Genomic DNA, 15,277 nt, shown 5'->3' with positions numbered 1-15,277 from the left:
TACCTTTTGAACAGTATTTCAGAAAATTCCACAGATCAACATTAACTAATAAGTAGATATAAGATTTTACCTTAAAGAATTCAGATTTTCCTTGGAATGTCCTACATTGCACTGTAAGAATGTGTAAAGCCGTATCATACACTCAAGTCTGTAGATGGTCACTTGTAAGCCATACAGGGATTTTCAAAACGGCAATACAAGTTAAAAAAGAAATTAGAAACTTCTTCTAGGTTTCTCTTCTTATCTAATTGGATAAGGATTTTTCAGCCAAGGCTTCAGAGGCAGTCCAAGGTTGCTGAAGGAAGCTACACAGTTAAGGTCTGCCCTACAATTCAAGGCTGCCCAGAGGAATTCTTCCAACAGAAAGATTCCAGAGATTAAGAAAACTTGAAATTGGTTCAACTAAGCCTTAAGACAATTATAAATGGAGTTTTCGAAGAAATATGTAAAATGTTCATGACAACAGCAGTAAGACTATACCATCTTGTAATTTTGGATGGTGAAAAAAGGATATACTTGGTTAAGTGTTATCACTTCTAGTCAAGGATTAAAAAAAAAAAGTGACTGAATACAGTTTAGTTAGTTTTCCATATATAACATTCTGTAATACCAAAACAATTTTCAAAGAGAAAATTTGCATTTCTTAAAGCAAATAGAGACTATTAATTTCCACAAAATATACCGACTTCAAGATAAAAACTTGCAAACTAAATTTCCAAAGAAATTACAAACCAAAAGCTGAATCAATGCGCTTATTTATTATGTATATTATCTTGAGTAGATGGAAAAAAATATAAGGAAAATACAGTAAAAATACTGCATTTATTTGACTGGCAAATACCAACTAAAATAATCAGAGTTTGCATTAGAAAGGCTAAGAACACAACATCAGTCTAAGAATATAGCCCCATTATTCGTCAAGGCTATAGGAAAAATTAAACTGATTTGAATGATACCTCAAAATAGTTTAGGTGATAGTAGTATCATCTAGTTACTTTGATAAAAAGATATTCTTAATCAAAATCTTAATCACCTTACTGATGATCTTAAGAGTCTTTTCCAACCCAAATGATTCTATGATTTGGTTCTAAAAGTTGACAGTTGACGAGTGAATAGATAAAAATGTGGCTTTTTCATTATTTCAGGCAGAAATGCATTTTAATTCTAAATTCTATTAATTTGTCCTATTCTGCCCAGTGATCACTCATACCTGTATCAATTTCTTCATTTTACCTTGCGTTAATGGCTCAGACACAACTGAACTACATGACCTAAGGTTTTCCCATTTCTTCATCTAACCACTGTCATCTGACCAAGTGTTGTTCTTCTCCCATTACTAGTAAGACATAAAAAAGATTTTTTTTTTAATCTTTTAAATTTTTGTGTCTTATCCTCCTCATCTGAGATTTTACCTCACATCCGGCATCAACACAGTCAGTTTTCCTGAGCTAGGTAGTAAATCCTTAATCAAAATTAATTCAGTCATGCTAAGTTTGAGTCTTAAATCTTGGCTATGTTGAAAAGTCAAGTGTTCACAGTTTGCAATATGCTAATGAAACCCTGCCTGTGACTGGAGGCTGGCAAAACCAGTTCTAAGCTCCTGGAGTCCATCCTTCCAACGCTGCTGCTGACGAAGTAGATCAATGTTCATGAGTGATATAACCTGTTAAAAGAATTTTAAAGAATAATAAACATATTTATCACTGTATAAATGAAAGAAAGGATAAAGTAAGCTATAAGAGATCCAATTTCAACATCGCTTATAAAACATACCTTTTCAATGAAGTTGGTGTGCCACTTTCTTAGTTTTCTATTTTCGGTGGACAGCCGTTCAGCAGCAGCTTGGAGTTTTTGGATATAAGCTTCCAATTCTCTAGGATTATCCCATGTTATTTGAGCTTTTCCTCCAGGACCAGATTTTGAATGCTTGAAAAACATACAAACTTTGTAAGATTTAATGACAAATATACTCTTCCAGCTAGCATACAGGAAGTGATAATAAAATAAGATTGTTTTACTCCTAGTAAAAACGGAGGATCGCCCTCTTACTACTGCGCTAGAGACGTAATAATCTAGCAAATCACAGACACATGGGTATATCATTATAGCTACATCAGTGCACTGGGGAAGGATTAATATCAGATCCTTAACAGAAGCTTAAAATAAATTCACTGATGTTGGAGACTGACACACATAAGCCCCACACACATCAGCAGACATCTTAAGCTGAAAGGACACCTTAAACTCTTCCCTTCCTCTTTGATCTGCACAGACCAAAAACCAAAATATGACACTAATAATTGCCATCCAACTTCACCCATTTATGAAGAAATAAATTTTTTAACTTATACTGTAAAATTCCACTGACTCATAAGCAGCTTTGGGGAGTTCCATTTCTCTGGGGTTTTCATCAAGATTCTGGAGGGTTTATGCATTTCGCTAAGTTTATCGTGGAAAATCAGAAGCCAAAAACATCTGAAGTTCAACAGCTGGACCCATTTCCAAAAGGTGTAGGGCAGAAATCACACCAAATAGGAGAACATGTGGCTTTGAACACTTCGGCACCATCACTGTCTTAGGGTCTGCACACTAAAGGAATCTGTGGCATAATCTGCAGCCAGCCCAAGGAAAATTTAAGAGACAGTTTGGGAACTTTTTCCAGAACAGTTTTAAACCTACAGTCTGGTCTAGACTCTCCACCGTTTTGTCTGAGCTAATCCCAACCCCAAACATCCCTTCTACTTTCAGCCCCTCATACTCTGTCTTGCAAAATCATTTTCAGGAGTGAGTTTCCAACTGTCGCTGTAATGCTTGCTCTGGAGGTATTATACTCCTGCCCAATACAGAGCTTATGGGCATGTTATAATTCTCCAGCCATTCTCACATTCTAAGAGTGTTGGAAGAGGGTGGAGTGCTTCAAACTGACCAAAACCAGTAAACTGAAATTCATGATATACAACATGTTTCTCCAGAAATAAAATAGAGATATGGTGTTAAAAAAGTGTAATTTTTAAGTTCATATTGTCCATTAAAAGAAGAAAAATGAAAAGAAATAAATTACTCTGAATTCCTTAAAAGAATCTAAAACTTAAGTATAGTGAACTTCAAATTACAAAAATAAAGCCCTCTTCTCAGAGCAACTGTATCATGTCTGAACACCAACCCATTGTAACAAACTCCATGTGTAAATCAATAATCAGGTAGATCCCCAGATTCTTTGCTCTTAATCCAAAACAGAAACTATCCACTTTCAACCTGCCCAAAACGTGAATTAGAAATATTCAAGAGAATTACAAGATCCACAGAGTTTAGTAACGGTCGAAATAGTGAAACCATTCCTTAACACTAATTTATCTCCAGGATAAAGTATATGCCATTTTTACTAAAATAGACCAAAATAATATTCTTTAGAACTGTTAAAACAGGACTTATATTCCCAGCTATTAAGGAACTGACCACATTGTGGTTCTTGTGTAAATTCAAACACTAAAAATAATTCCTGAGAGAGCACATTACACTAATATCCAAAGTGAAAAGGAGTACGCAGTTGTTTAAATGTCAGTATCAGAAAAAAGGACCACTGATTTCAGCAAATGCTAATCAAACAGATGATGTTGCTTGTATGGGAACGCTGCAGTTAAAAAATCCAGCAAGAAACACAGAAAAAGCAGCATAGAATACGCATAGATACCACTGAAATAAAAAATACAGAGAGGGGAACTCTTTCACCTTAATTATCTGTTCAAATGCTAGAGCAGACTGTAACATCATTGGCTTCTGACTCTCAATCATTTGTTGATCAATAGAATTATAAAAATGCGCCACCTGTAAAAATGCAGAGATTAAATTTACAAAAACAGATAAAAATATTTGTATGCCAATAAATGTAATGCAGGGTATTTCTGAAATCTACGCCCAACCAACACCATTAAGAAATCAAGATTAACTACTAGCTAGTAAAGCGTTCACAAAAATAAAGTACATATGCCATGCCAATGTGATCCTATCTTTTTCTAGTGAGGAATTCTGACTGCAAAAAAGACTGCCACTTACATATGTCTGAGGTGACTATACTTCACCTTAAGTGAAATAGGTTCAGCCTCTGATTTATTGTAAGTGGAACAGTTCCAGTATTTTACGCCAATGTAGGCATCTAATGCCATTTCATAGGCCTCCAATTATCCAGGACGGCCAGCAGGATATGACACAAGACCTAAAAACCACCAATTTACCTCCAGACTGGCAGCTGGAATAAGAGGGATACCCTACATCTCAGTTTAGTTGTCCACACTTGTAGATACCTAGTGCCTTTCTAGATGACTAAGGTTTCTGCTTGGGCACCTGTCAATGATCCAGATGCATGGGTATCTTGTAGGTCTTGTGTCACCTCTGTCTTAGCTGTGCAGGTATCTCAGATACCAATGACACCTCATGTGGAACTGCATTGAGCCTGTGGATCTACATAAGAATTTTTACCAATATATACATATTTATTATTGCATTTTACAGTAGCAGAAGAAAACTTGACATGGTCTTTCAACTGAAATATAAGCCAAATAAAAACTTTTGTGGCATTGAGTCCAATCAAAAAATAACCCCCCCAAAAACCAAACACTCATTTTCATTAAAATAGTTATTAATATATTTTCAGTTGAAAACTAGCAATGGTGAGGACAAGTTGTTCCATTTTATGAAATTTTCCTTCAGTTATAATAATCAGAAACGGGGATTAACACCAGAAGACCAATTCACTACTTGGCTTATTTTTGTATATTCATACAGTAACTTCACGTGGCTTTAATACTATAATTCATTTGGTTTCAAAAGACGACACATTCTGAAATTGTAACGGATTTCTTTATTTTTGTTTTCTTTTAAGGAGTTACCTAATTTGTTCAAGAAACAAGTCACTTCCATACAGACAAACACAGTAAAAAGCTTAACCCCACAGTCAGAAAAGATAATAGTCTAGAAAAGTTCTACTACTAAAGGTGGGAAATGAGAACAGGAAGTTCTTATGGCACTTAATGCTGTACCTGTTTGAGGATGACCGCCTGCTTACAGAACTTCTGCGCAGTGTTTGCCACATGCTGTATTTTAGCCGGTATAGCAAAACCAAGTGCTGATAGCTGACGTACTTCTCTTAGGAGGGTCACCAAACGATCTGAATAAAGTACGTTTAATGTTCCAAGTTTGTGATCCAACTCCATTACAGGACTATTAGCTTGGATGCTAAACCAAAATCAAATGAAACGCGTTATGGAATATAATTTAATATTGATCCCTTCTTAGGTGCATATTATAATAATACAACAAACAATTCTAAAAAGCTTGATGTCGTTCTATTATGTTTTTCTATGTTTATTAACATTTTAATTTACTCAGAAATTAATTCCAGCAACCTTTCTCTTAATTCAAAGCCAGTGAAGCCAAGAAGAAATGAACAATGCCTACTGGTTTTGCTCACAAAAGTTTTCTGGCTTGTTACAACAGTTAACACGTAACTCACAGATAGACAGTATCTCTCAAATACACTGAATCCACAGGCCCCAGACTTCAGCACTGCAAAGAGGAAGACATTCTTCAAGGGAATCAATCCAAGAACCAGGACTTGGATCAGTTGAACGTTTTGGTACACACAATCAGGTGCTAATAAGAACATCAGCCTACCTTTAGACTTTACTCCATTTTTTTCTACTGTAATAATGCTTCTACCACCATCCTTCTACACTTCTTTCATAAAAACTTCAGGCTTATTCATTTTTTCACTTTTTTCTCATCTTTTTCCAATTCTCATATCCATTGCATTCCTCTTTTGAGTGAGCTACCTTCTTTCTTTTCAATTAATCTCTTCACATCTTTTAAAATCTCACAATAATAAAATTTTATGGTACTAATAAATTACATGGCTGTTATATATGGGAGTGCTGAATCTGCTTATCTGTTATATTTGAGTGTTTTTCATAAAATAAATGTTTGCACAAGTATCAACTCCTGTATTGTCTGAAACTGTAGACAAATTTTATTTTCAAAGAAAGTTTGCAACACTCAGAGATACAGACAGAAGCTATGTGGCCAATCAATTAAAAAAAAAAAAAAAGTTAAAATACATTTTAGTATCCCATGAAGTAATTTCATTATTTTTGGGAACACAATTCATGAGGTTTAAATTTATTTTCTTACCCTTGTTTTATCCACTCTATTTAGACTGCAGAATTTCTTGTGAATAGCAACTAATTTGTTACTCTGTATGGCACCTGTATATCAAGCTATACTCTAATCTCATCTGGTTTCTAGACATTATCACTATATGGGCTACAATGGATAACAAGTAGTAACAACAAGCAAGACAAACATGTCTTTCATTCCAGGTGTTAATAGAAGCTGCAAGACTAGTTATTAACACTGTCCTGCATACTTCACCTCACCAACCAAGCCTGGCAGGATGATGAAATGATAATAAACTCTCCCATTTTGTTTCTCCACTCATTCTCAATTCCATAAAATGTTGTATTTCCTTCATCAAGTTCTCTTGAATTACACTACAGATTTCAGCATAAACATTATTTAAACAAGAATGTATTTACCAAACTCCTGACTTGGGATTTGATAATTCTGACTGGATATTCCTAGACCAATCATCAAATTGTTCTTGTTCATATACTTTTAACTGTTCCAGAAAAGAATCTGCACTTCGATGAAAAGTTTGAAATCCAGGTAAGTCAGACAGAAGAGCCTCTGCCAGCTTGATAGCATCATCCACCTTAAACACAATCACGAAGAAAAGAAGCTTAACTTCCCAGTATTCAATCACAAAAGAAAAATTACAATAAAAATCCATATTACAAAACATCCAAGCAGGATTCAAAAACTAAATAGGAAAAAAAAAGTGAATCCTGAATTGTGTCCCAGACATTCCAGTTCCCATTAAAGTAAATTGGGTCCGAATAAGATGTCCACCACAGGTGTCTACCACTATTAAGACACCCCAGAGTATCCCACCTGGTCTTTAGTTAATTCTCCATAAAGGTAGAGATCTCCCATGCGTCCTTTGTTGCGTCTATAAGGTTCATGCCAATGCTCAAAGGTATTTCAAATGGTATTTCACATCTACGTGTGGATAAATTAATCAAAACCCTAATCAATACAACCAGTGGAGATTTGAGAGCAATTAAAAAATTTAGCACAGTGTAAAGCAGACACGTAATTGACAGACATCAGCTGAACTGCTCTTAGGTCTTCAGCAGACCAAGCAGAAGAAATAATGGTGAAACCTAAGCTGCTGATTTCTCTCTGTAGGACCCATTCAAAGTAACACCTTTAAGACCTCCACCCTTTGTCACATTCAGCTGAAATGGGCCTTTCAGATTTCTGCAAATCACGGGTGAAGGCCAAAAAAAAAAATGGGCTAATAGTTATTCTGGGATAAGTAACTTCTAGTCTTATTAAAACCTATAGTTATTGTAAATTGCACTTATTTTTACAGGAAACATTTTGCTTTTAACTAGTCGATACATTATAAAAAAAAGTACCAGAGTTTCCAACTAAAGTGCAAATGCAAACTAACAAAAATAATGTAAGGTAAAATAGAGTCAAATACGTTTTAAACTCATTCTGTTGTAAGAGAACACAGAAACGTTTGATATTTGCTTTTACTACCTCCTCTGTAGTAAATTCCCTGGCAGTCACTGACTCAGAAAAGTACTACCAAGAAATCCCTTTCATTTCAAGTGGACACTACGCAAGTTAGTAATAACAAATGAGAATTAGGATGCCAGAATCTGGCTATCTGTAAATCTTAAAACAATCTTAAAATGTAAACTGGAGCGTAAAATTTAACAGAAACATCTCCTCTCAGAATTTTGGACTTTTTTTTTTTTACCAAAAAAGAAAAGTCATAAAAGCAGGCAGTTGAGTGTATTACAAAAAGACTGTCTTCTGGGTCAGTTAATAAAATTCAACTTAGCAAGCAGCACCACTGATAAGGAATCTTGATTATATAACTCCTGGCAAGTCCACAATTCTTCTGTGAGGAATTCCCCACAGAAATCTCACATACTATGTTTTACATTCTATGATAACATCGTGTCTCAACAGTAACAGAATCTGTTACCTTCAGCTCCAGCTGCCGTACCCACACAATATTATTGACAACTTCAGAAAGGTTTTTGCCTGACAGTGGTCCAGAAATATCACCAGGAACACCATGGCATCGAGTTTCAAAGTCTGTCTGATAGTCTAACACAAGCAAAAGATTCACGTTAGTCCAGAAACCTAATAGAACAAGCTTAAAATTATTATTGTAGTTATAAAAATACACTCGGGATATTGACATAATTCTAAAAATAATTCTAAAAAGTAATTCTAAAAAGATTCTAGTATTTGCAAAAAGACTAATGCAATTAAAGACTTTTAAATACATTTTTACCTTTGACATAATCTTGAAGTCTTGCTAGCAATGTCTCCCTTTCAAAAAGCAATTCTTTGCTTATACTTGGATGTTTTATCAGTTCCTTATATTTCTGAAATGTCTGAAGAAGCTGGAATATGAAGTTTAAAAAAGTTATCTCTTTCTCCTGAAAAACATTAAACATATTCTGACACTACTGTCAGTGCTGTTAATAAGTACTGTCTTTGGCTCTAAATACTTACCCCTGTGCTGTAAACTGACTACTTAAGAACTCAATAACTTTATCTTCAGGGAAGTTTTCAGATGACAAAAATAATCATACCTGCTGAGGACTGTCCTGAATTTCTGAAATAAATTTCTTCAATTTGCTTGCTACTTTTTGTTCCGCTGGTGCAATAATTCTCTCATACTGAGAAACTGCTGCTCTCCATAATGGCTAGAGATAATGAGTTCACATGTTAAGTTTATGATCATTCATATACACCACAAAAAGTCATCAAAAGAATGTGAATAAATTAAAAATAAGCATTTTACCTCTGTGTAAGGATTATAGTGTACAGGATTTAGGCCAGCAAAAGGTTCAAACACTTGGGCAAGATATAAAGCATTTTGTTCTCCAGCTGGCAAAAAGAATGTAAGTTTTTCATGCAGTGTTCTAACAGTTAGCACCTATAACAGAAAAAAATATTTGCTACATCCAACACATTTTTACATAAAACTTACATTTAGAATCAAAAATCACAAGCAGCACATCCCACCCCTCTCGTTTTTACAAGAAACTTTTGAAAGGCTTAGGCAAACATGGATTATGTAATGTTATCCAACCCTGAAAAGGCTTTAAGTGTTTTAATTCCATTTTTTAACTTAAACCAATGTTATTTAATTCTGTGTCTAATGAAATAAATGTGTATAAATCAAATCTCTACCTCATCAAGACGTTTGCCAAGTTTGGCTAACGATTCAGGGAAATATTTCTCATTTTTCCATGGATGCAGGGTATAACGTTGCCACAGTTGCCCCGTTAGGTACTCACAAGCTGACACCCACTGCTCACAAATCAAGATGCCAGCCTTTAGATTTTCTTTAACATTGTGAAAAGCATCCTCCCACAAATTCAAAGCTGCTAATTTTCTCTGAACATATCTACCTAGCGAGCCACCTAGAACACAAAAAAAGTATACAAAATCAGTACGTTATGTTTGTTTAAAATAATTCCTTTAAATGTTACACCACGTTCCAATCACGTTACTAAAAAACTAAGGTAATGTCTTGATTTCAAACCACACAAATGTATCAATAACTGATTATTTTTTTTCAGATTCAATAAACCTCTCCAACATCTCCAAGTTAAACAGAGGTTGGTCCAACATCAGAAGCTGATGGATTTGGGTTCTGGGATCCACACACAAGCACCTGTCTTTATCAGCAGTAAGGTCAAGAGCTGGCTGCCCCCAACAATCCTTCCTCTCATGCACACATACATCTGGCAGCAACAAACTCACAGTCTTATGGCTGTCCCAGAACGTGGGACTGCTGCCGAGAGAATGAGAGGAGCAATCTCTCTGCATGTCCTGCTCTCACCTCCACACAGACTGAATCAACCTTCAAATGGGGGTTTATGTAAATAAATTTTATCCTCTGAGACAGAGACAAGGAGTCAAACAGAAGCAAGACAAATCCAGTCCACAGGCTGAAAGGTATCCAACTTCATCTTGTTACCATCTGTCATCTTCCCAAGTATGTGTGAAGGCATCTACCAGAACTGGCTGAATTATTGGATACTATAAGGCAAATAATATTCATGGATCATAATTACAAGAAGAAAGCACCTTAACACTGTAGGCTACCACTGGTGCCTCCAGGAGGACAAAGGCCTCTGCTGAAGGATTCATTTTACTTTTTTCTCAACTGTTCATTTAATGAAGACTGCACAAAGGTTTACCTATTACATCCAAGAGATTATGCATGCGTGGCTGTGGATAAGGATCATGTTCTGTTTGTCTCCACACACCATCAACAGTATCCTTGGTAGTCTCCACCAAATCCACAACTTCAAATAATGAGAGACTATCCAAGCTGTAATAATCCTAGAAAAAAATACCCTTAATAAAATTACTTTGCAACTAGTATTGTAGAAACATTTATACTTTTCTGAAGCTGACAACTGCTATAGCTTCCTGGGTTTTATTGTTTAACAGAATATGGCATCATCCTCTCAAAAACCAAGTATTTATGTAAGTTTATTCATGTGAAGAATGCACTGATACCTGAAGCGCTATTCAAGTAAGCGCTTTACGGGTGCCAAAAATTTTAACAACAGCATTCACTAGTATTGTTTGCATTTTCAGGTTTCCTTTTTATAATTTCATGAGCCAATTTCTAGTTCACAAACTGTAGCATACAGTTGTATTTCTACAGCAGCTCTTAGTATTCAATGGTCAAATCTGCTCCCAATGCAATGTAGGCTTTCCCCTGCACCATTGTCACTAGAAACTACATGAATGTCATTTAAAGTAAAATTTTACCTAAGGAAAAAATAACTTAATAGTTATATATTCATCTACTTGAAAAAAGTGGACATATATTGACATAGATTACATAAGAAGACTGTTTTTTACTAAGTCTACAAATATATCACTGATCACATAAAAGAAAACATACTTTTGCAATGTCCTCAAACAGGTCTTTAAAATGAGAAGCTCTCTCTTTACTACACCATTTACTTCCATGATGAGCACATTCTCTCCAGAACTGAAATTCATCTGTTGGTGTAAGTATAGCTGCAAATAATAATGAAAAATGTTTAAATATTAAATATGCGAGTGGTCACAAAATATTTTCAGTCAGAACACACTTTCTAAAGCAAATTTTTACTATATGGTTATGTAATTATCCTTCATCTACTGACTCTGACTAGATGTAGTATCCAGTTCATACGAAGAGACCAGAGTTGATCATCACTAATTCCAATCTACTCACCACAATCTGTTACATTTCACACTCTGCAGTGACTGCAATAATGAAGACTGAAAACTCAACCTGTAAATAAATTATTTACTCCTAATTGAAAATTAAATATAAAAGACGTAACTTCAAAACAAACCTCGCACATCATCTTCACTGAATTTTGTTCCTGTGTAGTTAGGATCTGATCTTCTGAGAACAGTACTCAAACCAGCTTCAAGCTCACTTAAAAGTTTCTGGAGTTTGGGATCAAATGCTTTACTCCATCTCTCATCCTGCAATGAAAATTTCAAAAACTGTGACTCACATGATAGAACAATTACTATTTTCCTCCCATTAATCTTAAAAATATATATAATTATTCAGAATAATAGCAGTAACCAACCACATGGTGTGACAACCTCACAATTTACTTTTCTTAAAGTCTAGGAAAAGCACCTAACCTAACAATTCAGAATAATACTGTAAAAATATTTTATCACAAAATCAAATGTCAGTTGTTGGATTTATTAAGGCACTCTGAAAATGTGTTCAAAATTCTTTATTAACGCATTCTCTTGAGTTAAATAAATTTGGAATCTACTTCTATAGTAGAATCTCAAAATTGCTAGAATCAAACATTAAAAGTTATTATTTTATTAATAGTATGGCATCCAAGAAATTAAAAATATTTAAATACTGAAACTCTGCTTGTTCAAGCTTATGAACCTCAGCCATGGTCACCATTTTTGACAAAAAAATCCACAAAGGAAATATATTCTTAAACAGAACAGAAGGAAAAGCCTCAGAACATTTTAAAAAAAGCAAAACTATGAAAAGTAAGTGACAGGACAAGGGGTAATGGTTGCAAACTGAAAGAGGGGAGATTTAGAAAGAATTAGGAAGAAATTCTTTCCTGTGAGGGTGGTGAGGCACTGGTGCAGATTGTCCAGAGAAGCTGTGGCTGCCCCCTCCCTGGCAGTGTTCAAGGCCAGGCTGGATGTGGCTTTGAGCAACCTGGTCGGGTGGGAGGTGTCTCTGCTCACGGCAGGGGGGCTGGAACTAGGTGATCTTCAAGGTCCCTTCCAACTCAAACCATTCTATGGTTCTATGATTACTGGTGGAAAGGAGGTAAGGAGCTGTTGTCTCCACTAACCACCACTGCCCTGTGTATTCCACATTTCTAGTCAGGCACATGTATGACCAGAATCCTCCTCTTATCCTTACTCTTTAACTTAGAAAATAAAACTATCATCCATTATTTAAGCTCTTAAAATATTTTTATTCTTGAAACATAAAATATTTATCTCAAAATAGTTAATATTACGTAATTTCAATGTTTCAATATAAATCTAAAGAACATTTAAATTGGCATATTGCTCACCTTCAGTAATACTGGTGCAAAAACCTGTCGTACAGCTTGATAAAGGGTGTTAATTGGTGAATCTAGCATAGATGACACAAGAATATTACTATGAAGATTATCTTCTGTAATTACATCAGGTCGCAGCTTAAAGAACACCAACACGTTATTCTTTGAATCAGTAGCTTCAATCTGTAATAATCAAGAAGACATGATTTGTTTAGAAAACTGTCATTGACTGCATGTTACACTAAACTACCTACACGGTTTACACAAATCATTTACATCAAGAAAAAATCATACAATACCATATTACCCCCTACGGGCTCTGCTAACATTCTGGTAGTTTCTGATTTGCACAGAAAATAAAAGCTTTTATTATACTCATTCCTGAGGTCATAGGAACCCAAATTCCAGCATCAAATATGTAATGCCTTTTTCATTATAAAATATCTGTAAATACCATAATTACTTACATTATTTGAGTTTATGGTTTGTCCCCAGAAAGTGGTAAGTGGAGTTTTCACTTGTGAAAATTCCACTTACCACTTTCTGGCAACAAACCAGAAACTCCATCTTGTGCCTAGAGAAAACTAAGCATTCAGTCTATCTCTTTTACTGCATTTTACACTACTTAACTTCGGGAATATTTTTCTAAACATTCAGTATTGTTATCCTGAGTCTGTAAATACATAACTCTATAGCAATTGATAGATTTCTCAAGGACAGAGAAAGGCATGCTCCTTCATCAGCAAAATCCTGAGTTGTAACGTGACTCCACAGTCCAGATTATGGGTGAAGTTCCAAAAATTACCATAAAATCAATTATTGAAACTATTTGTGGCCATGTGAATTCACAAAACAGAATAACATTATTAAACCTTTGATAAAATAGAAAAAAAGATACACTAGATGAAATCTCAAAGTCTGTACAACTGTAAACATCTGTGAACTTTTTTTCTGAGAAAAGAAGCAGAGGGCTAGTAAGAAGTGCTTTCAGTTTGATGGACAGTATCAGTTTTACTTTATTATCAAGTCTTTAGCCCAACACCTACAGACATCCTCTCACTGAGACAACAGGTATACGTTCCAGCCCTGATGGGCATCTGACCTTTCATAGCTGCTGACAGTGGCTTTGTGCATTAGACAGTGGCTCAGCAGCACACCCCAAAAAATGGTACACGGAAATGTTCATTCTTGCATGAATGTAGCATGCACTGCACTTCACAGACCACACAGATGATTGCACCAGGAGGTGTAATCGTAATTTGCCCAGCGACAGGACAAGGGGCAGCAGGCACAAGCTGGAGCACAGGAAGTTCCGCATGAACATGAGGAGGAACTTCTTTACTCTGAGGGGGGTAGAGCACTGGAACAGGCTGCCCAGGGAGGTTGTGGAGTCTCCTTCCCTGGAGATATTCAAAACCCGCCTGGACGTGTTCCTGTGTGACCTGATCTAGGCTAAACTGCTTTGGCAGGGGAGTTGAACTAGGTGATCTCCAGAGGTCACTTCCAACTCCTACCATTCTGTGATTCTGTATGTAAATTACAGGTCCACATGGCAGTTCACATGTTAACAACCCATTACACCAGTCTTCAGTGCAGAAAATAAAGTCACTGACATAACAGACACCAGGTCCCTGGGCTCACAGCAGAATGATGGGATGCATGCCACAACCCGCACTGCTCTGTGCGCGGCAAGCACCACACCGTGTCCTGACTGCATGGTGACTTTCACTGCACATCACACCCCACGGCAGCACTCGGATGAGCCTGTCACTTGAACACAAACACCCAGAGCGGGGCATTTCACACAGTGAACCTCAGGTTGGCTCACAGCTGGACACATCAACCTGAAAAATGCATGATTTGGACAAACACCCACCTTGTCAAATACCAGCCAATATGCCACATACTGGGCCACGTTTCCTGCACGGACATTGGCAAGGCAATCCTTGCAGTCACCTGCATGCGCCCTTGCCCAGGAACAACCCACCCATCAGCTTCTACCTGGGATTTGCAGTGAGACAACACACGATTCGCCAGGCTGCATCACATTCCCACAGCAACAGCACACGGCATGCTGAAACTACGTGTCAGCACGGGCACAACCCGCTAACAAAGCCATCGCACAGCTGGCCACCCAGTCTTCACAGACCCTTAGGCCAGTAATTTACGCGGCAGACGCTGAGGCCAGCATAGCAGGGAGATGTCTCCCGAATCAGATACCAGCCTTTCACGACCACTAAACCTAGACTGGACCCCAGGCTCCGCATCCCCCCTCACCCACTGGGATGAGGTGGCCACGCTGGATCCCCAGGTGCCCGCACACCCTCGGCTGGGCGCTACCACCACCGTACCTTGTTGGAGGCGGTGAGCTGGCTGCCCGAGTGCTGCACAACGAGCAGGAACTCGTTGCCGTCGTCGAGGAAGCTGGCCAGCTCCGGGCGGGAGTGGAGCCCCGCGGCCAGGGCAGCCGGACTCCCCGCGGGATCCACTCCGAAGTAGTTTGCGGCCGTGGCTGAAATAAAGCGCTTCCTCTTGTCTCCTTCCCCGGCCAT

At 37.0% G+C, this 15,277-nt stretch overlaps 1 protein-coding gene across 1 annotated transcript in view; it reads right to left on the bottom strand.

Moving 5' to 3' along the window:
* Window positions 1-15,277, bottom strand: part of DYNC2H1 (dynein cytoplasmic 2 heavy chain 1) — a 178,648-nt gene extending 163,371 nt beyond the window's left edge. The window contains exons 1-15 of the mRNA XM_086481759.1: window positions 15,077-15,277; window positions 12,738-12,908; window positions 11,514-11,649; window positions 11,072-11,190; window positions 10,353-10,497; window positions 9,337-9,569; window positions 8,945-9,079; window positions 8,733-8,846; window positions 8,429-8,540; window positions 8,114-8,238; window positions 6,588-6,763; window positions 5,037-5,232; window positions 3,730-3,825; window positions 1,774-1,926; window positions 1,565-1,663 (exon numbers count right to left, since the gene is read on the bottom strand). Of these exons, the coding sequence (XP_086337885.1) occupies window positions 1,565-1,663; window positions 1,774-1,926; window positions 3,730-3,825; window positions 5,037-5,232; window positions 6,588-6,763; window positions 8,114-8,238; window positions 8,429-8,540; window positions 8,733-8,846; window positions 8,945-9,079; window positions 9,337-9,569; window positions 10,353-10,497; window positions 11,072-11,190; window positions 11,514-11,649; window positions 12,738-12,908; window positions 15,077-15,277 (2,211 nt within the window). The remainder of the gene's footprint in view (window positions 1-1,564; window positions 1,664-1,773; window positions 1,927-3,729; window positions 3,826-5,036; window positions 5,233-6,587; window positions 6,764-8,113; window positions 8,239-8,428; window positions 8,541-8,732; window positions 8,847-8,944; window positions 9,080-9,336; window positions 9,570-10,352; window positions 10,498-11,071; window positions 11,191-11,513; window positions 11,650-12,737; window positions 12,909-15,076) is intronic.

The sequence above is a fragment of the Leptosomus discolor genome, chromosome 1, assembly GCF_034619465.1.
Source record: "Leptosomus discolor isolate bLepDis1 chromosome 1, bLepDis1.hap2, whole genome shotgun sequence".
NCBI lineage: Eukaryota > Metazoa > Chordata > Aves > Leptosomiformes > Leptosomidae > Leptosomus > Leptosomus discolor.
Note: the sequence above shows the minus strand (reverse complement) of the source record. Positions and strands in the feature narration are given on the sequence as shown.